General features: G+C 41.0%; 1 protein-coding gene across 3 annotated transcripts; it reads left to right on the top strand.

Annotated features, from left to right (window-relative positions):
* Positions 1–333: 333 nt before the first annotated feature.
* hoga1 (4-hydroxy-2-oxoglutarate aldolase 1) lies at positions 334–20,292 on the top strand. Of its 3 annotated transcripts, none has more exons than XM_066693401.1 (7): positions 334–1,039; positions 8,506–8,628; positions 14,670–14,797; positions 17,380–17,514; positions 18,401–18,497; positions 18,924–19,057; positions 19,647–20,292. In XM_066693401.1, exons 1-7 carry the CDS (start codon positions 733–735, stop codon positions 19,794–19,796), a joined length of 1,074 nt encoding a protein of 357 aa, XP_066549498.1. In that variant the 5' UTR covers positions 334–732; the 3' UTR covers positions 19,797–20,292. The 3 variants fall into 3 exon arrangements, with proteins under 3 accessions (XP_066549498.1, XP_066549499.1, XP_066549497.1); XM_066693400.1 differs by having other exon boundaries at positions 336–1,039; positions 8,506–8,634; XM_066693402.1 differs by lacking the exon at positions 18,924–19,057 and having other exon boundaries at positions 8,506–8,634.
* The last annotated feature ends 5,978 nt before the right edge of the window (positions 20,293–26,270 follow it).

Genomic DNA, 26,270 nt, shown 5'->3' with positions numbered 1-26,270 from the left:
ACAAATGTAGATCACTTTAATGTAGATGCTTAAACAATATGCTTTACTACCTTATCGGACAAGGGTGTCTGCTAAGATATTTATAATAATATATTATTATTATAGGATATTTGCACCACTCCACGGAAATAAAAATAGTATTAATGATACAAACAACAACAATACCGTGGAAGCATAATAACTACACCGTTTTAAAGAATTTGTTCAGCCGACATTTTGAAGAAAGAATAAAAAAAACGTTTTAACCTCATGTTAGGTAGGCGGAATCAGAAGCAGCCAATCAGTGGCGAGATTCTATCCAGTGTTAGCTGGGGTCCCGCTCGTGGACTTTGCAGTGTACGTCTGTAAAGTAGTTGTGTTTATGTAGGCAGATAATCCAATTAATAGCATTCAAGTGTAATATCCTCCGTAGATGGGCCGATGTTTTTTTTTTCCACAGCCATGCTGTCCTAAGATCTGTCTCTGAATCTCGAGTCGTGATTAACATTCTCATTACGTACTTAATTGTAATATGCTAACTATAAACGTGTAAGCTAAAACTTCAGAATGCAGGTGTTAGAAAATAAAACGCGTAACGTGTGTAGCAAATGTTGTATACATTAGTTGCCTACAGAAAGTTGCTCACTGAAGTTGAGATTTTTATTAAGAGCAGTTTTAGTATTGGTTGATTTGAAGTGTTCTAATCAAATATACAAAAATAGCACTCAGAAAAAGAAAAAAACAACTTATCAGATGCTCTGTCAATATTTAAAGAGTGTGTTATTGATTAACTATAAGACTGCTTGTTTCAGCTGGAATACAAGACGGACAGAAATCAAACTCACGGAGACAATGTTTGGGATCAGGCTTTTAATTTTGGGAAGAAAATGCAGAAGCACCATGGGGCTGTGGAAGCGAAGCCAGTACCACACCTCTGGCCAGACAATGGATATTGGTGGAATTTACCCCCCTATCGCCACACCGTTTGCTAGGAACGAACAGGTGGATTTTCAGAAACTTGAGGAAAACCTGTTGAAATATGCAAAGATACCATTCAGAGGTAAGACAGGCATCTCTTGAATGTACAGGGTACACTCTAACACATTGAAGAGCTATTTCAAGCTATCAAATAGTTACACTGTATAAACGGTAAATAGATGTTTGCGTTATCCATATTGAAAGGTAAAACAAACCTCTAGAATTTGAGGTAGGCTACATTTGTCATGGAAACTTACCTTCTCTCTACCACACAGTCGTGCTTATGTTTTATTAATGTCATTCTGGGTCGTCCGTTTTCTGTAACGTTTGTATCATGCAAAAGTAACCGTTATATGCACGAAGTTATTAATTCTGTCCGATATAAAAATAATGTTTGTTGTGTAATCATACAAATTTAAAAAAGGGTTTATAAAATGTATAAAGCGGCTTTCAGAAAATCAATATATGTGATTTGTAGCAATAAAACATGGCAAGAAATATATAAATATTGTATTTAAAAAGCATGAGTGTTAAGTCTTAAATTGAATTTTATAATTTTATAAGCCCTGGAGTTCTCAAAAGTGGAAGTAAATTCCAGTTTGGGAGATGACCAAGAGGTTTTACAGTACAGCTGATCTAAAGTCAGGTACAGGGACATGAGTGTAAATCCTTTAAATATACCAGAGCCAGATTGTTTAAAGCCTTGCAAGTGAGTAACAGAAGGTTACTCTCTAAATCAGTTTCTCTGCATAATGTAGAAAGATACACTAAGTGAGCAATATTCCACAAATGGTAATATGGCATTTTGGTGAGCCTCAAAACACAATACAGAAACAAAGATAACATTTTCTGACTTCAGCCTTGCTATTGTATCCCTTCCACTGTTAGTCCACTGTGACTAACAATGCTAACTTTACAAAGTTGTTGAGGTGATTTTATTAACTTTTTTCACACTAACTGCCAAAAGTGCTGTTTAATTTCCAAAGTTTAATTTCTGACAATTAATCATATACAAATATTCAGCACTGCCAAGTACAATTGGGTGTCATTAGCATAAGAATGGAATATTATTCCATACTTGTGAGTTATTTGACCAAGGGGTAGGATGAAAATACTGAACAGGAAGAGCCTTGTGGAACACCAGCTGGTACTGTATTGAACTTGTAAACGCAGGTACAAATCACAAATTACATATTTTGTTAGTTACCACTTACATATATTTGTGAGTTGGATATAGCATGAAATAACTGTCAAAAATACGTCACAAAGGTAACAGGCCGAGATTGTGGATTGCGGAACAATCAATGAGGATTTAACAGTGTTGTGATCTGTGAATGCTCAAGCGAAATGCCAATGCTAATGTAATGGATGCATGGCACCAGTTCGAGTCAGGCGCCAGCAAGGTGGGGTTGGGGTAATGTTGTGGGTTGCTATTATTAACAATGAGCTAGTCGGACCTTTTCGGGTTGCAGATGGGCTGTAAATCAACTCCCAAAACTACTGCCAGTTTCTGGAAGACACGTTCATCAAACAGTGGTACAGAAAGAAGTCTGTAGCATTCAAGAGGATCATGATATTTATGCAGGACAACGCTCCATCACATGCGTCCAAGTACTCCATTGTTTGGCTAGCTAGAAAAGGCTTAAAAAATTACCAAATAATGATCTGGCCCCTTTGCTCAATTAAGAACTTGTGGGCCCTTCTCAAGCATGAGATTTACATGGAGGGAAAACAATACACATCTTTGAACAACACCTGGGATGCTGTGGTGGCTGCTTATAGGTCGTGAACAAATCAAGAAACTGACAAATTCTATGGATGGGAGGCTCATGAAAGTCATTGAATAGAAGGGTGGCTTTATTGGCAAATTAACTGCATGGAATAAATGTGAAAGGCCCAAAACTGTTATTTGTTAAGTTATCTTTCAAGTCAGAAGCACTGCCCAAGGGGCACAAGTAGGAACCTGATCGAAATGTCACTCTATCAAAGCTCCCATTGGTCCCTGCCCTCGTCACTCAGAACAGGTCCCACATCCTGTTCCATAAAACGTGACGTCAGCACAGGATCGTCCTCTTTTGCCACTTCGCCGGGACCCAAGAACGTGAGCTCTGTGTCTTGTCTGTGCATTAGACTTTATTATTGTTTTTACAATAATTATTATTATCATTCGGTTGGTTGGCTTCACGGCTGTGCTGTCACCACTGTTTACTCCATGTCTATTTGTATTATTTAGTTATTATTATTGATAGCTAATCCGACTCTGTTCCGTCCGTGCTCCAGGGCTCCGGTGCACTTCGGTTTCATAATAGTCGTGTTTATATAGTGCCTTATGTATTCTGACTGCTTGCTGTGTTGGTTTTTTGTCCACAGGTCTTTTTCCTCCACAGCAGGAGCGCTAGCAGTGGCAGTAAAATCCGAGGCCCAGCTGCCCGGCCTGAGCCTCAGTGTGTCGTAAGAGATCTCGACCCGTGAGAGGTGCTCCTCCGCCATATTGTGCCTGGACTACAGCCCACGGCTGCGGCTATAAGAGATTTTGCTCTCTCAGTTCGCTGAGAACGAGCTCTGCTAGTTCTCCCGGTCCGTGCGTGTATGCCTCGGTTTTAGATCCCACTACAGCTGGTGGTTTACTACGCGCGTGTGACCGACAAAGCAGAGCAGCAGAATGGCAGAGCGACGCCCCCAGGCTCCCTCCACCTCTTCGGCATCATCCCTCGCCTCCTCCACGCCGCGCCGTCGGCGATAGAGGTCTGGCTTTGCAGATGGGGAGCACAATGAGGTCATCCTTGATTTAAATAGCAGGATGGACCAGATCAGGCAGGCAGCGCAAGCAGCGCAACAGGTGCCGCCCCCACGCCATGACACTCCACAAAAATACAACTATACGAATATGCTAAGATAACTCAGCCTTTTATTTTTATTTATTTGTATTGATGCATTAAGGGATTTATACCGATTCACTATTTCAGATACTTTTACTGTATTGAATAAAATGCAAGATAGAGTTAACATGCATTCGTCACTACGCATACAGTTCATTATGAATATACTTTGTATGAGTGGATACATTTTCATGTATTTTGTGGCGTATTTTTACTTTTATTCTTGCTTAAAAAACTATGACTATAGGCTAGCCTATTGATTATGAATGCGGTTGTTTTGGGGGTATTTGCGGCACAGTCGTGGGCAAATCAATAAACTGTCGGACGATCTCAGGTGATGGTAAATGGTAATGGTTTGATGGTAAATTCTGCTTATTGATGAAGTCTGTGAAGTTGGTCCCAAATCACTGTTGCATTGTCCCTGTTGCCAGACACTGCGACAATGCTCTTATGATTTGAAAGTCGCCCTGGCGTCTGCTAACAAATACATATTATTATTATTATTATTATTATTATTGTTATTGTTATTGTTATTGTTATTATTATTATTATTATTAATAATAATAATAATACATTCTCAGCACTGCTGGTGTGTGATCGCTTGCAAAGCGCATCACTGTAACAGATCTTATTGTGTATTTGATCTTCTCTTACTGTAGAATATGTATGTTTTGTGTAATTCTCTCTGTGCTAAGAAAATTAATTTATTCATAAATTATTAATCATGCGTAAACCTTCCAGGGACACATGATTGTAGGGGCACTGGATTAGTGTAACACCGCATTTCTGCCAGTGGCGGAAGAAACTGCCCGTAAGCACCAGTTAATGACCAGTTCATTAACATTTCTGTCCAATCTACATCGTCGCATTAACTCTCCATCATCATAATATTGCTGCAACACGTCTTTCCTTTCACGGAAGGTGAGCTTAGTCACCTCTCATTGCTGCCATATGCCAACTCCTAACAAGTTAGTTGACCTGGTGAGACCATATTGCTACTAAAGTGTCTCTCTCCTTGACAGACCGCTGTTTGCTGCTGATTTCCCTCATTTTTAATCAAAACTCTCCTCACTGCTTGCGTCTCTGCAGGCATTTTAAACATGGCGATTGAACTCCAGCAAATAACTTTTGGTGGAGACGACTTTACCCCACCCCCCGGCCCCTGATGTCACGAGTGCATGGAGGTCGTGTTAGCTCCCTTGTGTTGTCAGGGGGTCCGCGTCCTCAACTATCTAGATGACTGGCTGGTTTGTTCTCACTCGAAGGGAGCAGGTTCAGAAACACACAAACCTGATTTTAGGCCACCTCTCCAAATTTGGCCTTCAGGTCAATCGAGAGAAGAGCCTCCTGACGCCCACTCAGCAGGCACAGTTCCTCGACTGCACCTCGATTCCGTTGCCATGCTCGCCATGCTGGCGCCAGAGAGTTTCCTCCATACGCACGTGGCTCTCCCTCTTTCGACTGAGAGCTCGTTTCAGGGTGTCCCTTTGCCAGAGGCTGCTGGGTCTCTGGTCGCGCAGGCTGTACTGTCTAGTGCGCTGTCTGCTTCTGTGGGCGCAACCACAGTTCCGCTCCATCAGAGCAGTTCACCTCTCAGGCCTGGCCAACACAACGGCAGACCTCCTCTCTCAGGGAGGCCCCCCGGTCTCGGAATGGCACCTCCACCCGTCTGTGATACAGCAACTGTGGAGCTGGTTCGGCAGGGCGGACGTGGATCTCCTTGCCTCAGCAGAGTCCACACACAGCCCACTATGGTTCTCTGTCCAAGAGCACTCAGGAACCCTAGGGATTGACGCGCTAGCCTACACGTTGCCATGCTGTCTCCTTTACACGTTCCCACCATTCCCCCTTCTCCCAGTCGTCCTGGAGAAGGTCAGGAGAGAACGAGCAATAATTCTGCTGATAGCCCCTCGGTGGCCTCGCAGATTCTGGTTCGCAGACCTGATCGCCCTCCTCCACGGAGAGCCTTAGCAGCTCCCAAGTAAGAGCGGACTTGTCCCAGGTGCAGGGCATGCTTTGGCACCTGAATCCGGGCCTTCTCCAGCTGTGGGCCTGGCCCCTGAGCGGGAGCGACTGATTGCCTGGGGTCTGTCAGACGCGGTAGTAGCCACTATTCAGTCGGCGAGAGCTCCTTCTATGAGGTCGCAGTATTCCTACTGCTGGCAGACGTTTAGCACCTGGTGCCAAGATTGAGGTCAAGACCCAATTCATTGCCCTGTCGGGGTCATATTACTTTCTACAACATTAATTTCTACAAGAGCTGTTGGACCAGGGCAAGTCCCCGTCCACGCTCAAAGTGTATCTGGCAGCCATCTCCGCATGTCATGGCGAGCCCCCTGGGTCTCATTTCCTGGCTGTGCAGTTTTTAAAGGGAGCTCAACAGCTGCGGCCTCCTCGCACCCCTTCACTGCCCGCATGGCGTCTTGATGTAGTGCTGGACGCACTTTCCCAAGCCCCATTTGAGCGACTGAACTCAGCTGAGCTGAAGCTTGTGTCACTTAAGACTACATTTTTGCTGGCAATCACCACTTTAAAAAGCATGAGTGAGTCCTGTCCATACATCCATCATGTGTCCGTTTTGCGGGAGATGGCTCCAGGGTCATGCTATGGCCTAATCCTGCGTTCCTCCCGAAAGTGCTGTCTCCATTCCATGTCAACAGGCCTATTGAGTTGATGGCTTTTCATCCTCCTCTCTTCGCTTCAGAGCAAGAGAGTCGGCTTCACCTGCTCTGCCCTGTGCGGGCCCTCAGGTGCTATTTGGAACGCACTAAGGACATTCGGCGCTCAGACCAACAGTTTGTGTCTTATGGAGCGTGGACACAGGGCCAGGCGCTTTCAAAGCAGCGCCTCTCGCATTGGATTGTGGACACCATAACCATGGTCTACGAGTCCACCGGGACCCCGCTGCCTGAACACCTGGTGGCCCACTCGACTTGAGGTGTTGCCACATCTTGGGCACTTTTTCAAGGCACCCCCTTGGCAGACATTTGTGCGGCTGCAGCTTAGCTTGGGCCTCACTGCTTACATTTGCCCGGTTCTACAGGTTGGACATGACGGGACCGGTCCCTTCCATTGGGAACCCGGTGTTGGCTGCAGTCGAGCCCCAGTAGCCTACAGGCTCTGGCTCCTGCCTTTTCTTCTCCAAGTCTGCCCCTGTTAAGTGCATCCTGAGGGAGCTAGTGAACCATGTTTTCCCTTACACCGGACTACGCCTTCCAGTCGAGCACCCACGTGAGCTACTCCTGGATTTACTGACAGCCCTGTCGATGTGTTCCCAGGGTCTGTCATGCGGCTTACAGGCACGTTGCCTTACGAGGCTGCTCTGTATATAGTTCATTCATTATACATTGTGTTGCGGTGGTGCATGCGTCTGGCCTGTTCCACAATCTCGGCCTGAGACCTTTGTGACATATTTTTGAGTTATTTAAACACTCTATCCAACTCAGAAATATACGAGTGGTACTTAGAAATATGCGATTTGTGATTTGTATCTGCATTTACAATTTTTTTTTACGCATATTAATCTTTTTGAACCTCCATAGTACTGACTTTGTGACTTGGTGAATCAAGACCTCATGACCAACAATGTCACATGCTGCACTCAAATCCAAAAGGACAAATATGCTAATAAGATTCAAGTCTGCAGCCAATAGGAGGTAATTTACTATCTTTATCTATACAGTGGGTATATACAATACATAGGGGTCAATTTTACCCCAACACTATCTCAGTACTGTGTTTGGCTCTGAACCCAGACTGAAATGCGTAGAAATTGTTATTGATAGGGCCCTGCATTTTATGCAACCTGTTTTCTGAGCCTGCACTTCATTCCTTCCTGCGCAAAGTGGCAATGTAGTCTGATTAAAAAATTAAACAAATATGTTGTAAAGAATTCAATATCATGCAGAGACCTGGTTAAGTTATTTAATTTGACATTGGTGGGCATAAGTAATTATTCACCTGTCTTTTTCAAACATATGGATGTGAAGGATGAGGGAAAGAGAAGAACGCTGCTCTGGCTTTATAGAATATAATAGCATGAGTGGAAGATCCGTGAAACCCAATCATTCAGTGTAAAAGATTAAGGTACGCTCTGGAAATAGTCCTAACAATTTCAAAAAAAGTGCAGATGTGATTGGTAGTTAGTTTCTCATACCAGATAGGAGGGCCATTTACTAGGTTCCTAGTGACTCAGTAATCCCATGTTACTCTTGTATGTAAATTAATATGTGTGTAATGTTTTACTTTTCTTTTCCTCCCCACCCTAGTCTCCATACCACCTTCCAAACACTGAATTAATTCCCTTCCCATATGGTAAATAAAAGACAAAATCATAATTTATTGAACCTTCTATGGCCTAGCAGTATGAAAAATTCAAACTCATTCAAACCAGTGGAAGCTCTTGTGTATCAGTTCATACCAGGTGTAAGATATTTTGTGCTTTGGTCACCTTTTTTGGTGATGAAAGGCACAGAACAAGCCTACATGCTGATTTTACACTGTATTATTTTTAAATGCTTTTCTGATTTGCCTGTAATTTTAACAGAAAACAGACAGCTTATGAAACCTTTACCTGGTTCAAATTGATACGTAATATGAATGTTATTCCCATGCCTTGGTTCAGGCACCTGTATAGCCATTCATTTCTCTCTGTGTGTTTGTGTGGTAGGGCTGGTGGTCCAGGGCTCCAACGGGGAGTATCCCTACCTGACGAGTGAGGAGCGCGTGGAGGTCGTGCGCAGGGTGAGACAGAGCCTTCCCAAAGACAAGCTGCTGATGGCAGGCTCCGGGTGTGAGTGTAAGAACAATATTCACCTTCAGAACCGTACTGCACTCATAATCATTGTGTGTAGAGCAGCTCCAGCACGGGCCCTCTCTGGTTCAATATTATCTATGTTAAATTCATTCCAGCTGTCACAGAGAGTATATTTTTGCAGATCATATTAGTTCATTTAAATCATTCAGTATAGCTTTTGTATGATTTAAGGCTCTACAAAATTCACAGGATAATACACCCTATAATTGTTTTTCCTCAAAAACTCTTTAGTTTATCTCCATTTATTATTACAGTAACACATTAATGGTGGTACAAGTCATTACACTTTGAGATTAATTGCTTAATTTCCAAGCCTAGCCAACTGTTCATTATTCCTGCCATGCAACTGTTTTTTGCAGGAGAGACTTCATGTTTATGTTTTTATGTAGCAGACTCCATTACCCAAAGTGACGTACAATTGTCAGAATATACACTTCTCAAAATATTTACATAATACTGTAAAGTACAATAAATGTATAATACAATGTACATCCATTATGCGTGCAGTGGGTAGATCAGGCATAATTATATATTTTTCATAATTAATGGGAGATAAACAGCGGCAGAGAAATAAGAATGTGTTATGAGTCTTTATTCATTGTATTTATTGCAGTGCAGCAGGACTTAATTTGGCAATGGTGTAACTGATAAAAATGTTAATGTCTTTCTGTATAAAGGCTACTTTAAAATTCTGTACAGTGTCCCAGTGAACACGGAGCCATATGGTCACACTCCCACATAATTATTATCCGAGCTGCTGCAGGGAACACAAATACTATAACAAATAGTTTACTTTACTAACACCTTTGTACATATAAAACAGTCATTTTAGGGACTGTGCTACTTCCCCTGTAATGTGCATAAATAATTAAAAATACAGCTTGTGCAAGGTGTCTCATGGATAAATAGATAAATACCCAAAATAAATAAAATTGGAAGAATAAAAGAAGGTTATTTTTCAGTAGCTTAAGTTTTGTAAGTTCAAAGATATCAAATATTGTTTGGGTGATAGCTGTAACGCTAGGACTGGCAGAGCAAGCAGGAACAGGACGAAGACGAATGAGAACCCAAGTGCAGTTTAATGGAAGATATGAACAAAACAAGAACTAAGAAACAAAGCCTAGACTGAGCTGAGACTAGAACAGAATAACGCAAACAAACACACTAAGCAACAAACAATACTTAACACAGGACTGGAGAACAAGAGTGCTATAAATACACAGACTAGGGGAACAGGCAAACAAGAAATAAAACATGAACCAATAACAAGACTGAACTAATAACAAGATAACCAAACAAACCAAGGAGATAACAGAACTCACAACAGGACAATGAACACAAACCAATGAGGAGACAGGACTAATAAACATAGGGGAACCAATGAGAACTAAACACATGGAAACATGGCAGGAACAGGAAATCATATGACAGAAACAAGAGGGTCACAAGACAGGAACAAGGAACTTTGACTGCAAAATACAAAACATAAACAAAAGCACATGAAAACGTGACAATAGCACAGAAAAATCTATAAAACAAAAGCTCATCATTGTTAAATGGCTTAAGATTTATATAAAGCGTTTCATTATTATGCTTCTGGATACATGCCTGGACCAAATCCATGATTTCAGTCACTTGAAAATCAAAAATTCTAGTCCTAATGTTACATGTTGGGTCTGTGTTTCATAATTAATGGGAGATAAACAGCTCTGTGTTCAAATTGTCTAGTGCAGTCCAAATGTATGCACAGTAACACAATTGCTGATGTTTTGGTTCTGTACTCCAGCACATTGGATTTGACTATGAGGTAAGAGTGCAGACTGACAGCTTTAATTTGTGGGTTTTACATGCATAAACTGTGAATGGGATCCCATCTTTTCATCACACACTTTTCATCACCGGTGACAATTCATCACGCACATTTCATCACCAGCATCAGTTCATCGCCAATTTGCATATTCATCAGCAAATTGCATATTCAGTTACAAATTACACATGGACTTTTAGACCAGCAGTTGTAGTCGGTTTTTGAAAGTACATATTTAATTCAGTAAATAGATATGGAAGGGTAATTTGTGCCAAAATAAATAAATTGATATATATTTTGATATATTTATTTATATCATATTTTATTTATGTATTTCGTATATATATATATATATATATATATTAAAAAAAAAATTACACAACAATGTTGTATATAAGGAAATAGAGTATTTAACAAATACTGAAACCACCCCACACAGGACCCCTTCAGCTAAAGGAAGAATATTGACATGTAATTCAAAAAGATGCCCAAAAGAGCAGTTTATTCACACAATAGAATACAATTAGGCATTGAAAATAGTTTAACACCAGAACCGCATAGCCACTTTTTGTGCAGTTTTTGCAATTTAAAAGTAAATTTCTCTGCATATGTGAATTTCTCCTGCATATCCATTCTTATTCCTATATGTTAATAAACATTTGAATTAAATACATATAAAGCTGTAAACTCCTCAAAATTAATAATTTATAAATACTTTCTACACAATTGTCATAATTTTGGCTCTGTACACCACCACAATGGATTTGAAAGGAAATTAAATGTGCTTAAATGTAGACTTTCATCTTTAATTTGAAGGTAGTTACATCCAAATTGAGTGAACGGTGTACGGTGGAATTACATCAATTTTTATATGTGGTCCCCCCAGTTTTAGGTGCTCAAAAGTATTTGGACAAAATAACATAATTATTAATTAAATTGAGAGTTTCAATACTTGGTTGCAAATCCTTTGCAGTCAATGACTGCCTGAAGTCTTGAACCCATAGACATCACCAGATGCTGGGTTTCTTCCCTGGTGATGCTCTGCCAGGCCTGTACTGCAGCTGTACTTTAGTTCCTGCATGTTCTTGGGGCATTTTGCCTACAGTTTCGCCTTAGAAATCAAAACAAACCAATCAGAGAGATAGCAAAAACATTAGGTGTGGCCAAATCAACTACCTGGTACATTCTTAAAAAGAAAGAATGCACTGGTGAGCTCAGGAACACCAAGGAAGACCAAGGAGAACAACTGTGGTGAATGACAGAAGAACTCACAACAGGACAATGAACACAAACCAATGAGGAGACAGGACTAATAAACATAGGGGAACCAATGAGAACTAAACACATGGAAACATGGCAGGAACAGGAAATCATATGACAGAAACAAGAGGGTCACAAGACAGGAACAAGGAACTTTGACTGCAAAATACAAAACATAAACAAAAGCACATGAAAACGTGACAATAGCACAGAAAAATCTATAAAACAAAAGCTCATCATTGTTAAATGGCTTAAGATTTATATAAAGCGTTTCATTATTATGCTTCTGGATACATGCCTGGACCAAATCCATGATTTCAGTCACTTGAAAATCAAAAATTCTAGTCCTAATGTTACATGTTGGGTCTGTGTTTCATAATTAATGGGAGATAAACAGCTCTGTGTTCAAATTGTCTAGTGCAGTCCAAATGTATGCACAGTAACACAATTGCTGATGTTTTGGTTCTGTACTCCAGCACATTGGATTTGACTATGAGGTAAGAGTGCAGACTGACAGCTTTAATTTGTGGGTTTTACATGCATAAACTGTGAATGGGATCCCATCTTTTCATCACACACTTTTCATCACCGGTGACAATTCATCACGCACATTTCATCACCAGCATCAGTTCATCGCCAATTTGCATATTCATCAGCAAATTGCATATTCAGTTACAAATTACACATGGACTTTTAGACCAGCAGTTGTAGTCGGTTTTTGAAAGTACATATTTAATTCAGTAAATAGATATGGAAGGGTAATTTGTGCCAAAATAAATAAATTGATATATATTTTGATATATTTATTTATATCATATTTTATTTATGTATTTCGTATATATATATATATATATATATTTAAAAAAAAAATTACACAACAATGTTGTATATAAGGAAATAGAGTATTTAACAAATACTGAAACCACCCCACACAGGACCCCTTCAGCTAAAGGAAGAATATTGACATGTAATTCAAAAAGATGCCCAAAAGAGCAGTTTATTCACACAATAGAATACAATTAGGCATTGAAAATAGTTTAACACCAGAACCGCATAGCCACTTTTTGTGCAGTTTTTGCAATTTAAAAGTAAATTTCTCTGCATATGTGAATTTCTCCTGCATATCCATTCTTATTCCTATATGTTAATAAACATTTGAATTAAATACATATAAAGCTGTAAACTCCTCAAAATTAATAATTTATAAATACTTTCTACACAATTGTCATAATTTTGGCTCTGTACACCACCACAATGGATTTGAAAGGAAATTAAATGTGCTTAAATGTAGACTTTCATCTTTAATTTGAAGGTAGTTACATCCAAATTGAGTGAACGGTGTACGGTGGAATTACATCAATTTTTATATGTGGTCCCCCCAGTTTTAGGTGCTCAAAAGTATTTGGACAAAATAACATAATTATTAATTAAATTGAGAGTTTCAATACTTGGTTGCAAATCCTTTGCAGTCAATGACTGCCTGAAGTCTTGAACCCATAGACATCACCAGATGCTGGGTTTCTTCCCTGGTGATGCTCTGCCAGGCCTGTACTGCAGCTGTACTTTAGTTCCTGCATGTTCTTGGGGCATTTTGCCTACAGTTTCGCCTTAGAAATCAAAACAAACCAATCAGAGAGATAGCAAAAACATTAGGTGTGGCCAAATCAACTACCTGGTACATTCTTAAAAAGAAAGAATGCACTGGTGAGCTCAGGAACACCAAGGAAGACCAAGGAGAACAACTGTGGTGAATGACAGAAGAATTCTTTCCCTGGTGAAGAAAAACCCTTTCACAACAGTTGGCCAGATCAAGAACACCCTCCAGGAGGTAGGTGTATCTGTATCAAAGTCAACAATCAAGAGAAGACTTCACCTGAGTAAATACAGAGGGTTTACCACAAGGTGTAAACAGGAAACAGGAAGACCATATTAGAGTTTGCCAAAAAAACATTTAAAGAACCCTGTATAGTTCTGGAACATCATCCTATGGACAGATGAGACAATGATCAACTTGTACCAGAATGATGGGCAGAGAAGAGTATTGAGAAGGGAAGGAACTGCTCATGATCCAAAGCATACCACCTCATCTGTGATCCATGTTATGACATGGGCATGTATGGCTGCCAAAGGAACTGCTTCCCTTGTATTTATTGATGATTTGACTGCTGACAAAAGCAGCAGGATGAATTTTGCATTCATACAGCTGTCCACGGGCACACGGAATAAAGACATTGCCAGGTTGCTAAATACAACACAAACAGCCCTGTTGAAAAGTGTGTATTCTGCATTGATGTACGCAGCTGTAATAAACAGATGGAGCCATTTCTGAGTGCTTCATTGTATAAAGTGAAAAGTAAAAGATGTATTTCAATTAATACAAGTTGAATAGAATATGTATGTGACCCCACTTCTCCACACTGTACTTCTAATTGGTGCCGATATGGGACCTGGGTCCTTTTTAGATGTTTTGAATTGTGAAAAACCATTGAGATTAGAGAGGACTAAACACAATGTATAGAGAAAAAGGGATTATCAGGTTATCGGGTGTGGAATAAAACATTAAAATAGCACAGTGCCTCCACTAGCAGGCTTAACTATATTACTGAGTACAGTTAATTACCCTTCTAGAAAACTGTAGATCACATAATAAGCAGTGTAAATTATTAAAACCAAAACCCTTTAACTTTCATTAAAAAACAACAATCATTAATTTACTAGAACTAGAATTGAAAATGAACTGCTTAGAATGAGGTAATTTATAGCAAATCACAAACATCCTGAATTTCATTTCACTTGTTGTGTTCATGTTTCTGTACTTCATATAGATGTTAAATTAGTGTCTGATTAGTTTAATGTTTCAGCAGACTCAAGCTGTTCCAGGGAAGACTCTGATAGGGGTAACAGATCAGACCATGACTTGATTCACACTCTTCTTCCTCCCTCCTTCCAGCATCCATGGGAACCGTGCTGCTGAGTGAGAGGATGGCAAAGAGTGGGGCTGATGTGGTATTAGTGGTCACACCATGCTTCTACCGTGGCCGGATGGATAGTAGAGCACTCATCCACCACTACACACAGGTAAATGATTAGCAGAGAAGTGAAACCAACTCCTGCATTAAAATGACTGAACGTGATCCTTCTTTGACGTTAACACATTATTGATATGTCTGATTTATGTCGGTTTGTATAATAAGGGTATCAAGATCTGGTCCGACGGAGGGGGGAGGAGGGTTGGATGGGGGCAAAAGGGAGCAATGCCCTCAGTTGGAATATTATGCCCCCTCACATTTTATTTTGATCCGGTTATTAATTGTCCATGTAGAAATGTGCATTCTTTATACAAAACTGTCGTGCATTGCCGCAGATTGTATGAAATTTTACTCCCCCCACCGCACTTAGCCAGCACCTTGGGGACCCGAGACCTCAGACAGACACAATTCGATCACTGACCGCACCCCCCTGCTAATCAAAGACCTACTTGTGCCCCCTTAGTCATTTCTGATGCCCCCTGCCGAGTTCATCCTGCTGCCGGGACTGATCAAGATGCAGTTTCACATTTAAAAATGCATACACTACTACAAAATGCAAAGTATAAATATGCAAGATAATTAAACTGAAGCAAATCTTAATTATCATTTTAATTGTTTGAACTGCGGATACAAATAAACACATTTCAATCCGTGATCCATATTAGAATGTTTAGTACATTTTGTTTCACTTCTTGAACTCAGCTGCTTTTGTTTTTTAATGAAGAAAAGTATTCCAAAAGTAATCTAAAAGTATTCTGATTACGTTACTGACTTGGAGTAATGTATTGGATTAGGTTACAGATTATTTTCAAAATAAGGTAATCAGTATTCTGTAACAGAATACTTTTTAAAAGTAACCCTCCCAACCCTGAGTGTATGTTACTGGTTTATTTTTAGTCCACGGCATTTTTTCACTTGTAATACTCTGACGAAAGCGGCAAGGATCTATCCAACAGTAGTCCACTCGTTAGTTAATCAAAGGGGTTTCTTTATTTAAGCAGAGAGTCACGCCTCAGGGAGCTCAACCAAGTCGGGTACAGAGTTAACTCAACACTGCTCTGGGGCGCCAACCAACTTAAACCCCAGGTCCAACCCCACTGCCGGTAGTACACCTAGCCCCACTCATTCACTCTACGTGACTGTGACTGTCTGTCATTGCACGGCTGCTGCTGACGCCCGCTGATGAGGTGCTCATGTGCCGCAGCTGTGTTGTCCGCTCCCTCGCAAACAGGCTGTTGACTCATGGCTGCGGGCAATGAGCACCGAGGCAACTGTGACGTCAGCGACAGCTGTGCCCTGTCTATTTAATCCCTCTTCATCCCCTGAGGGGGGCGGCTAACCAATGAGAAGGAGGACTGAGTCTATTACCCCTGTCTGCCCAGAGCACCTCGATTGTGGACACTTGTGTGTTCGTTTTGCTTTTGTTTTGTTTTTGTTTTTGTTTTTGTGTTTTCCCCCTTTTTTTTTGACAAACCTGAACTTAATAAAGCCCGGACTGTCCGGCTTTCACATTTGGTGGCCAATGTGGGGACGCTCCGCAGCATAATCATCCCCAACTCCCTACCTGGTGTGTGGAAGGACGGCTATGGAGGCAGCTTCCGTGGAACACTTGCTGGCCGCAGTGGTGCAGCTGCAGGCTCTGCAACAGCAAACTCTGGATGCGCTGGTCCAGCAACTTCAGGTGCGAGCTCCTGCACCTGCCCCTGCTGTGGCCGCAGCGAACCCGGCTTGGGCCGGCTTGAGGATCCTGAAGATGGGGCCGGAGGATGACCTGGAGGCTTTCCTAAACAGGAACTAGTCCCCAACAAGACTAATCACATTAAGTTTGCCCTATAACACTGCACGTAGTACCAGACGAGGATGTAGACCCCTGACATGCTACAATACTAATATTTAACGCAATGTAACTATCACCAAATTATTTGCACGTATTTAGACCTGTATCCCGTTTTGACCAAGAGACTTCCATTTTCAAGACCGGCCTCCTGGTTGGAAATAAGAAGAACATAAGAAAGTTTACAAACGAGAGGAGGCCATTCGACCCATCATGCTCATTTGGTGTCCATTAATAACTAAGTGATCCAAGGATCCTATCCAGTCTATTTTAAAATGTTCCCAAATTTTCAGCTTCGACCACATTGCTGGGGAGTTTGTTCCAGATTGTGACTACTCTCTGTGTAAAGAAGCGTCTCCTGTTTACATAGAGAGTAGTCACAATCTGGAACAAGCTCTTGCTGGGACCTGTTTAATGTAGAAATCTCCAGATTAATATTAATATTAAACAGATTAATATTCCTGTTCTTATGTCATTATACTATATTAGCTGTTGGTATGCACACAGGCCAAATTCTGTTTTAGACAATTGCAAATTTGGGAAATTAAAAATAAGACAATATTCCACTGTATGAAATCCTGGGACTGCTGCTAGAAATTACAACCAAAATTACCCTCTCATGTTTGTAACCTTATGTTCTTATCTAAAGGACCAATAAGGAACTTTCCCATAATCATCAATAATTAAATAATGCAAGGGTGTAAGGGTGGCTGTCTGTGGGTCTTCTATTTAACCTCCAGTGCAGTGGCCCTATTATACAGGACTCTGTAGCTGCCATTCTCCATCTCTTCCTGTAGGTGGCAGATGCCTGCCCAGTGCCAGTGGTTCTCTACAGTGTTCCTGGAAACACTGGGCTGGACCTGCCTGTGGAGGCCATTCTCACACTCTCACAGCACCCCAACATTGTGGGGCTAAAGGATAGCGGTGGTGATGTAAGACACTGTGGATGATTCTGTAGACAGCAGAGTTTGGGTCCAATATTTTGATAACATTCCAATTCCACCTGAATTCAGACTTGTCAGTGTTAGTACTGTCACTCCTATTTTTGTATTCCAATTCCAGAATTGAACTGGAATTGATTTGAGAATGTCTGTTAAAATTTCAGAAAGCATTATACCAAATGATGATTGAGAATGTATATTTTCCTGAAAGTTACAAGATCACTTCCTATGATGCTTGTGGTACTTTTAGTAAGTGCAAGTTTAGAAAAATCTAACGTTAAGACGTTTAAAATCACCCCCAGATTGAACATTTAAAATAGTTTTAATACCAACATTTTTTTAAATCTATTTTCCCAATTTTTGAATTGCATGCAGGAAAATATGGAATATTTAAATATATATATATATTTCTTAGTTTTGAATGTGCAAATAAGCATCATTTTATATTGTAAACTTTGCATAGACATTCTGAATTGGATTACCCTTCACACTTTCTTATACATACAAACTGACTTCCAGGGTGCTGGGTTATAAAACGTACAAATTACTCCAGGGTTACATTTTCTTGTAATCCATTCATTAACATTCTAGTAAACTCCATATCAGGGCAAAGTTACCAAATGCCTACATGTTCATGTAGTTAAATCATGCAAATAACATGGAATGGCAATAACAAATGGCAACAGTAGAAATGATAGGTGTAAAAGAAAGGTGCATAAGAGAATATATACATACAAAATCAGTAAAATAATCAGGGAACTGGGTGAAGTGAAAAACTATATTGCATGATTATCCCCCAAGGTTTTCAGTTATATTGGAGTATTGCTTGAATGGTCAATGTAGAAAATACCTAATATTTTGTCACCCCTTCCCCCAGATAACAAGAATTGCCCTGATCATTCACAAAACACGAAAGGAGGATTTCCAAGTGCTGGCAGGGTCAGCTGGATTCCTGTTGGCTGCCTACTCTGTAGGTAAGATCGTAAAAAATAAATCTGCTGACCTGCTCTTCTTAATGAGAACTCGTCTGCATTGCTTTGAAGTAGCTGTGAACATGACTGAGAGCTAATGAGCTGGGCTGGTCTGTCAATTCTTTAGCCTGGAATTTACAGTTAACAGAACATAAATCAAAGTGTTAGATCATGGGAGTTCTGATTAATTTCTTGGGTGGACTGCTATAACATAGTTCAGCTTTGGGAAAATGTAATACTGTTCACTTAAAAGCAACAGGGATGTTGTTTGATGCCAAGAACAAGTTTGAAAAGAGAAAAAGCCATATGAATGTTTATGTACTTTTTCATTATCTAAGAACCATAGTTGTTTAGTAAGCATATTAGCTGCAGTAGGGTGGGCATTCATCTTGTCCTGATGCTTTGCTGTCTGTCTCCGTCTGGGATTAGGTGCAGTTGGGGGGGTTTGTGCACTGGCGAACATCCTTGGGCAGCAGGTGTGCCAGCTTCAGCAGCTCTGTCTGGCTGGTCAGTGGGAAGAAGCCAGAGATCTACAGTACCGGCTAATTGAACCCAACACTGCAGTGAGTCTCCCTGCACACTGCACAACATAATCTGTCCAGTACTCCTACCTTGTTAATGCTTATATTTTATTTTATGCAAAAGCTTTAAGGCCTGTGTGTAATCAAACATAATTATGCAGACTGGGTTTGCATTAGATCATATATCACATAACTGCTGCTGGTGAAAGACTACACTGTGAAATTGAGCTGGTCTCTAGTTCCCTTGGGATGGTGCACAACTTACAACTCAGTTTTTGGCATGCCAGCAACTCCCTGTGGTGTATTGGGTGCTTGCAGGGTCAGACTGTTAGCACATAACCTCTGAACCCTGGTCCTGGGTACCCATGTTCCAGCTGCTTTTTAAATTGTTTGAGAAAAGTTGGAGAATTCAAGTTATGTAATTTTTGGTTTAATTTGAAATCTCCAGGTGTTTAAAACTATTTCCATTTCTGATGAGACAGATATATTACTTATTACAGTTAAGGTTTAATTAAGTAATGGATAGCTCAGTTGAAACAAAAAGCAGCAGGACAGTGGGGCTCCAGGACCAGGGCTGAGAAGCACTGTGTTAGCAGACAGAAAAAGACACAATGTGCCCATCTCTCTGCAGGTGACGAGGCAGTTTGGGATTGCCGCTCTGAAGCAGGCCATGGAGTGGTTTGGTTACCATGGCGGGGAATGCCGCTCCCCCCTGCAGCCGCTCTCTGAGGCTGAGAGCCAGCAGCTCCATCTCCATTTCTCTTCTAATGGATGGCTGTGACTCTGCAAGAGGAGGTAGCTGGGATGCAGACAGATGATGCTAGTCATGCCTCTTGTATATTTCTTTGTGTTACTGAAAATCCCTTCCCCCTCCCAAATAAATTTTGCATGCTTTTAAATTCCCTCAGCCTTTCCAAAATGAAGCCTTCAGGTGGAAAGAAAGGATGAATTGCAAGGAGTGTGTGACTATAGTGTTTATTGTAGGGCTTAAAACATCTGAAATGCCTGCAAAGTGACACAGACTTGAGACCGCTTAAAGGTTTTCCATGAAACTTTGAGTTGTCACCCATGTATTAACTTTCTTTGAAAAGGTATGATTTTGTATTGTCATTTTCCTTTAATTGTATTCAAACTTTCTCTATGCACAGATACTTTTGAATCCCCGACAATTAAACTTCTTAGTGATACAAAAGCCCCCACTTCCTTCAACAATAATGACAATGATTTTGATTTGAATAGTCAGCAAGTCTGGTTAATAAAGGGATAATAAAAATGTGGTTAATGTCTATACAAATATTGTTTATGCTAGTACTCTGGCTGGCTGGAAAATATCTGGATGGAGATGGATCTTCATGATTGTTCATCATATTCCACATGCAGCATGCTGCTGCTGTTCTTTCTTATTGAGAATACATATTCACATACATTGAAGCCTGTTAACTCTGTATCATTTATCCAGGGATCTTATCATCCATTGATGATAGATTTTATTACTTATGAAGGAGAATGTATCTGGGTTAAATATGCATATTAATAAATCAATTGATCTTTAAAATATGAAAAAGTACACACACGAAAAAAATCTAGGACAGATTTGTTAGTGATGATATTTCAAGAGTCATGAGAGCAGACAGATTTGTTAGTGATGAAGATTTGTTCTAAACTGAATTAATAGATCTTGATCTAGGATCCTAAAATGTAATGTTGGCTGCACTCCACATCATACATACATTATGTGGCTGAAACTTACAGTCTAAAGTTACTACATTTAATTTCTGATTGTTGCCTGCCCCAGCAACACCATGTTTTGATGCTTTGAAATAAGTTAAACTTTTGCCTATATAAATACTTGGTTTAAAAGCTGACTTTTATATTCAACACTTTGGATGGTCAATATTTTTAAAACAATAGGTTGCATATGCAACTCCGGATATCTGAAAAAGGAAGCACTGCCAAAGGGGGAGGAGTTTCTGCGCACTTCCACAGGAACCCAATCGAAACGTCACTCTATCAAAGCTGCTATTGGCCCCTTCCCACTTCCTGTTCTATAAAACATGACGTCAGTGCAGGTTCGACCTCTTTTGCCGGGAGCAAGGACTCCCGCGTGACCTTGCAACCCTTGGGCAGTGCTTCCTTTTTCAGATAACCGGGGTTGCATATGCAACCTATCTTTATCTTTCAAGTCGGAAGCACTGCCCAAGGGGGAGGGGTTACTGTATAACAAAACCGTTGCAAAGGAGGAGGCAGCAAGCTGATAAGGGAGCCTGTCCCGAGGTGCATCGCTAGGGGACCTCGGCAACAACTCCAGACAGTAACCTCAGGGGCCTGATCCAATAGGAGTGGGGCCACAGACCCAATGAGAAAAATACAATATAATACATAGCTGGCTAGTCAACAGAGTAGCCGAGCTGAACAATATACAATACATACATATCGCATGACAGCAAGACCTTCATGCTGTCAGCACGCAGCATAAGAGCATCCAACTCGACTAAACAGTACAGAGTGGAAGAGCTACATTGTGCTGACAATTTAGATTTCGTACAAATGAACTATATACACCACGGGGCGCAGATGGTCCCAGGTAGCCCTCAGCTCATCAAGGAGGTCAGGCAGCAGCGGGAGGGCCCGTGTGGGCCGCTGCGCGCGATGACCCCTCTCAAACCTGGAGCGCGGTGGGGCAGGAGCTGAAGAGACTCCACAGCCCTCTGGATGACTGCCCAGAACTCCCTGTCCTGTCCCATGGGAGCAGGAGGGGCGTCCACGCTCAACGGAGGAGGGGTGGAAGCGACCAGCTCCTCCTCCATGAGCTCCGCCTCGAGCTCTGAGTCCTTGTGAGGACCCAGAGACAGGCGGTCCTCCTCCGAGGTGGCCCGTCTGCTGCCCTCCTCCTGGGATGGGGCAGACAGACTCCCCTCAGTCTCCACCGGTGCGGTGTAAGCCGGCGGCGGAGCGTCATGGTGTGGGGGGGCGGCACGGACCTCCGAGCGCGCCGTAGCGGACCCGGAAGTCGTGGCCAGACTGCGCCCGCTGTCGGTGCCCAGACAAACGGGGCATAGGATCTCCCCACTCCAGGCGGATCAGTGTTTGCACCGGGGGCACACAACAACTGAAACACCTCTGCGACAAGTGGAGCGCCTAGCAGGACCGCCGCTGTAAGTGTGTCTCCACCCGGCAACGTTTATAGACACGGGGGCGCTGCGACACCAACAACACGAAACCTTGCTGTTGCCGGACTGAACACTGTGTATACCAAGCATCAGGTGCTGGATACAAGCGCTGCGTAGGCCCGTAGGCTTAACCACACCGTGTGACGCGGAGTCCGGGGTCCGCGGGGGCCGAGTGTAGTAGACCACCAGCCGTAGCGGGATCTAAAACCAAGGCACGCACGCACGGAGGGCTAGCAGTGCTCGTTCTCGGCGAACCGAGAGAGCGAGATCAGCGGTCAGCCGGGCTGCGGATTTTACTGCCGCTGCTAGCGCTCCTGCTGTGGAGGAAAAAGCCCTGTGGACAAAAAACCAACAGCAAGCAGTCGGAATATATACAGCACTATATAAACACGACTATTATTTTTAAAAGGCTCTTCTTGTGAACGAAACTGAAACTGAAAGCGCAGCCGGACCTCCAGAATCGGGATTAGCTATCAATAATAACTAAACACACACAAGACAGAGACGATGTGTAGCAAAAACGGTGGTGAACAACACTATGAATTGAGCCAGCCAGCCGAAATACGCAGTTTGAATGTTTATTACAAACACAGACACAGAGAGCTTACGTTCCTGAGTTCAGCGAAGAGGCAAAAGAGGACGAACCTGCGCTGACATCACGTTTTATAGAACAGGAAGTGGGAAGGGACCTGTTCTGAGTGACGAGCGCAGGTGCCAGTGGCAGCTTTGATAGAGTGACATTTCGATCGGGTTCCCGCAGAAGTGTGCAGAAACCCCTCCCCCTTGGGCAGTGCATCCGACTTAAAAGATAACAATTGCTATAAAATGATACATATTTTTACACTTTTTCTTCCCTTTCCCCATTTAGAAAAAATTGGGTTATTATTATTATTATTATTATTATTATTATTATTATTATTATTATTATTTGCTTTTCCATTCCAGAACATTACATTTCTGATGTGTGTGGCTTCTGGAGGTCTTTCAGAATGGCTTTATTAGAAGACATGAAGTTTAGACTTGACATGAACTTTGTGTTGTGCTAGTTGTCACATATCATAACTCTACTCTAATTAATTAATATGATTAACATGATTTCCATATTTTGATTTTGTTTTTAATCATGTAATAGAAATTACTATCATTATCTTAGCACTTGTGTGTTTTTCACACAGCTGAATGAGGACAAGAAATGGTAATCATTAAATCCACGGAAACATAGATGATATTCTCATATACTACGTCTAGAAGAATGTGCATACAAAGCTATTTATTTACACTGGAGGAGGCAACCAAACAAGACTAGTGGCTGTACAAGTATTGTGTGTCAAAAGAGGACTAACAGTATGTGCTGCAATCCCAGGTCTACTTGCTTTCAATGGTTGTTATAGTAACATTGCATTTTATCAGAGAGGGATGAAGCATACAATGGACTTAATCATGAAGGACCATGAGCTATGTGAGACCATGATTGGTTTAGGTTTGATGTGCCTTCTGGATGCCTCTGAAAGATGTCTATAATCTATGGTGCCAGTATATGTAAATTAATGCTACTTTACTGCAACAAATTCCAGCAAAGTAATCAACTCCCACCAGTAAAGGGCCAATTACGGAGATATTTGGAAAGGTGCATTGGACACAAAGCCAGGTATTTAATGTCCAGGTCAGCAGGGATGGACACTGTTCAGTGGAGAATTGAAAGGCTACTGGGTGGACCAGCAACCAGCTCCAGATGCCATTATGGAGCCACATTAGTTGTGGCTGGAACATAGAAACATGCAGAGACCGATCGTGTTCCAGCTTTAACAACAGGATGGTATGTTCTGAAGTGTGCATGGAAGGAGACCTGTCAAAAGGGTGCATGGAGAGAGTGAGAGTGAAGGAGAGGAAAGGAGGGCTTTGCTCCTTAGGCAGCTCTCAGTAAATGTGCACTGAACACATCTTCCTGCTAGTACAGTAAAAACTGCCAAAAAGGTGTTGAAAAGTAATCACACTTGAATAACATGGTGTCAAACTACTATGCCTGTTGTCCTAACAATTACTTATATTTTTTTGAAGGTGAAAGTTTAAGGTTTCAAAATACTACTTAAAAAAAATGGACAAATGTTTTTATATTGATAGCAAGTAGAAATTGCATGTTGCAACTTCAAACTATGAATCAGCCGAAAAACACTTTCTATGATAGGATTGTACTCCATAAATAAGGCCTTTTTCAATTTCATCTTAATGGCTATGACCGTGTTTTAAAATGCAGGTTCTTTAAAAACAAAGATAGAATTTTTGTTAAATAACAACTCAAATATCTTATGGGAAGACAAAAGTATGTAAAATAATAAAGGTAAAAAGTAAAATATATGCAAAATAAAAGCAATGACACTTTTGTATGTAATGTACATTTATTTCAGTTCTTGGTTATAGTAGTGTAAAAGCTTTCACATCACAGCAAGCTGCACACATTTGCAAACAAATTAAAATGAAACACACAGCACAGTGTCTCTCATTAAATACACAGCCAAAACCTGCATTCCATGTTGCAACTACAGTGTGTAATACAGCAATTCAACCACACAGGGGCACTGTAGCTTACAAGAAAACAAAAATATATACATAAAAGTGATGCAGTCAGCACTCAGTTACCATCAAGGTCATCCCTGGATTCACAATTAAAAAGATTTTAAACCCTACTGAGTTACAGTGCCTCTCATATAAAAAGGGGAAGGCAACTCCAAACAGGCAGTCTCCAAACCTGCACAGTTTAAAAACAAAAATGCTGGGTACTGGGAGCTCACACTATATGCAAGCCTGCAGGACATGCAGTGACCTCGCTGCACAGTGAGCATGTAAAGGATTAATATCCAGCTCACGCTTTCCTGGCTTATTGAAAACCATACATTCAAAAGATTCCCCTCCCCCTCCTCCAAAAACAGACTGAGCACTGTCATGAAGTGCTTCCCTCTAGATTTACCTGCTCCTGAAGCATGTCTTTAAATACCCCCCTACCCACTTTAAATTGACATCAAATCAATTGATAATGATGATTTAAATCAAGAGGTCAGAATTGTACAGCAGCAGATCTTTAACGAACCTAGTGCAGCCTGTTCCTTTAAAGAGAGACGTTCCAGGCTTTTTCTGGGAATACCTTAAGAAAATCAGGCAACTGTCCAATCTTTTTTCTCCAAACTAAATTATCTAAAATTTTCCAAATTAACATTTATTCCTTTGTAGAAAAAAAAACCATTGCTTTACTCTTTTAATGCCTGTTTTGTCTTTCTAGATTTGAATCTTCAAAGGTTTACAGTTTTGGGTTGTTAATTTCAGACTGGTGGTTAGTGCGAACAATTAAGGTACAAGCCAGTGAAATATTGCTTTATTATTTTTTTAATATTATTTTTTACAGTGGAATAATCGCAAAATTATGAGGCAAAAGCTCAAGGCACAAACAGTAGCACTGGAAACCTTCAAAGAATAAGATAGATACAATCATTATGTAATATAATACACTTCAACAAAATATTTGTTCTGTTGGTAGGAGTAAGGTCATGTATTAACCAACCCAAAATGTTAGATAAATGTACATAATACACCCTTCAAACTAGGCCAAAATTTCAGTCAAATTATCTTTCAAGGTAAATAACAGCAAAAGTTATTTGCACAAGTGCACTCAAAAGTACTGTTGCCACTTCTTTAGAGCTTCTAGGGCATAAATAACTGATTATGTTGATAAGATAATAGAAGGGTAAAATGTAGAACATTTACAAATCATTTTAAAACTGGACTGCAGTCTAGCCCTAAATATACTAGAAATGCTTACAACAAAATGACAGTCTGATGAAAATACCTGGCTACCAAAATTATATGAACACAGGAGACCATGGCACAGTAAAGCGTGTTCAGTCACTGTTCTCAAGATGATACAAATTAAGGGAACTGAAAAAATGGTAACCATGGCAATATGCACATAGGTTAAAGTCCAGTGAAACACACCTTAACAGTGAAACACTGGGAGGGCACGTCAGCAAATTCCAAAGTGTTCTGAAATGCTTGCAAAACATGACCATAGTCTAAAATCCCCTGCACTTATAGTC

This window comes from Amia ocellicauda, chromosome 20 (genome assembly GCF_036373705.1).
Source record: "Amia ocellicauda isolate fAmiCal2 chromosome 20, fAmiCal2.hap1, whole genome shotgun sequence".
NCBI lineage: Eukaryota > Metazoa > Chordata > Actinopteri > Amiiformes > Amiidae > Amia > Amia ocellicauda.
Note: the sequence above shows the minus strand (reverse complement) of the source record. Positions and strands in the feature narration are given on the sequence as shown.

What these genes read in the sequence shown, in the direction of transcription:
- hoga1 (XM_066693400.1), top strand. Translation starts at nt 733, where the DNA reads ATGCTCTGTCAATATTTAAAGAGTGTGTTATTGATTAACTATAAGACT. An exon ending in TAAAGGATAGCGGTGGTGAT is followed by an intron (nt 17,515 to 18,400) that starts GTAAGACACTGT and finishes CCCTTCCCCCAG; the next exon opens with ATAACAAGAATTGCCCTGAT. An exon ending in GTTGGCTGCCTACTCTGTAG is followed by an intron (nt 18,498 to 18,923) that starts GTAAGATCGTAA and finishes GTCTGGGATTAG; the next exon opens with GTGCAGTTGGGGGGGTTTGT.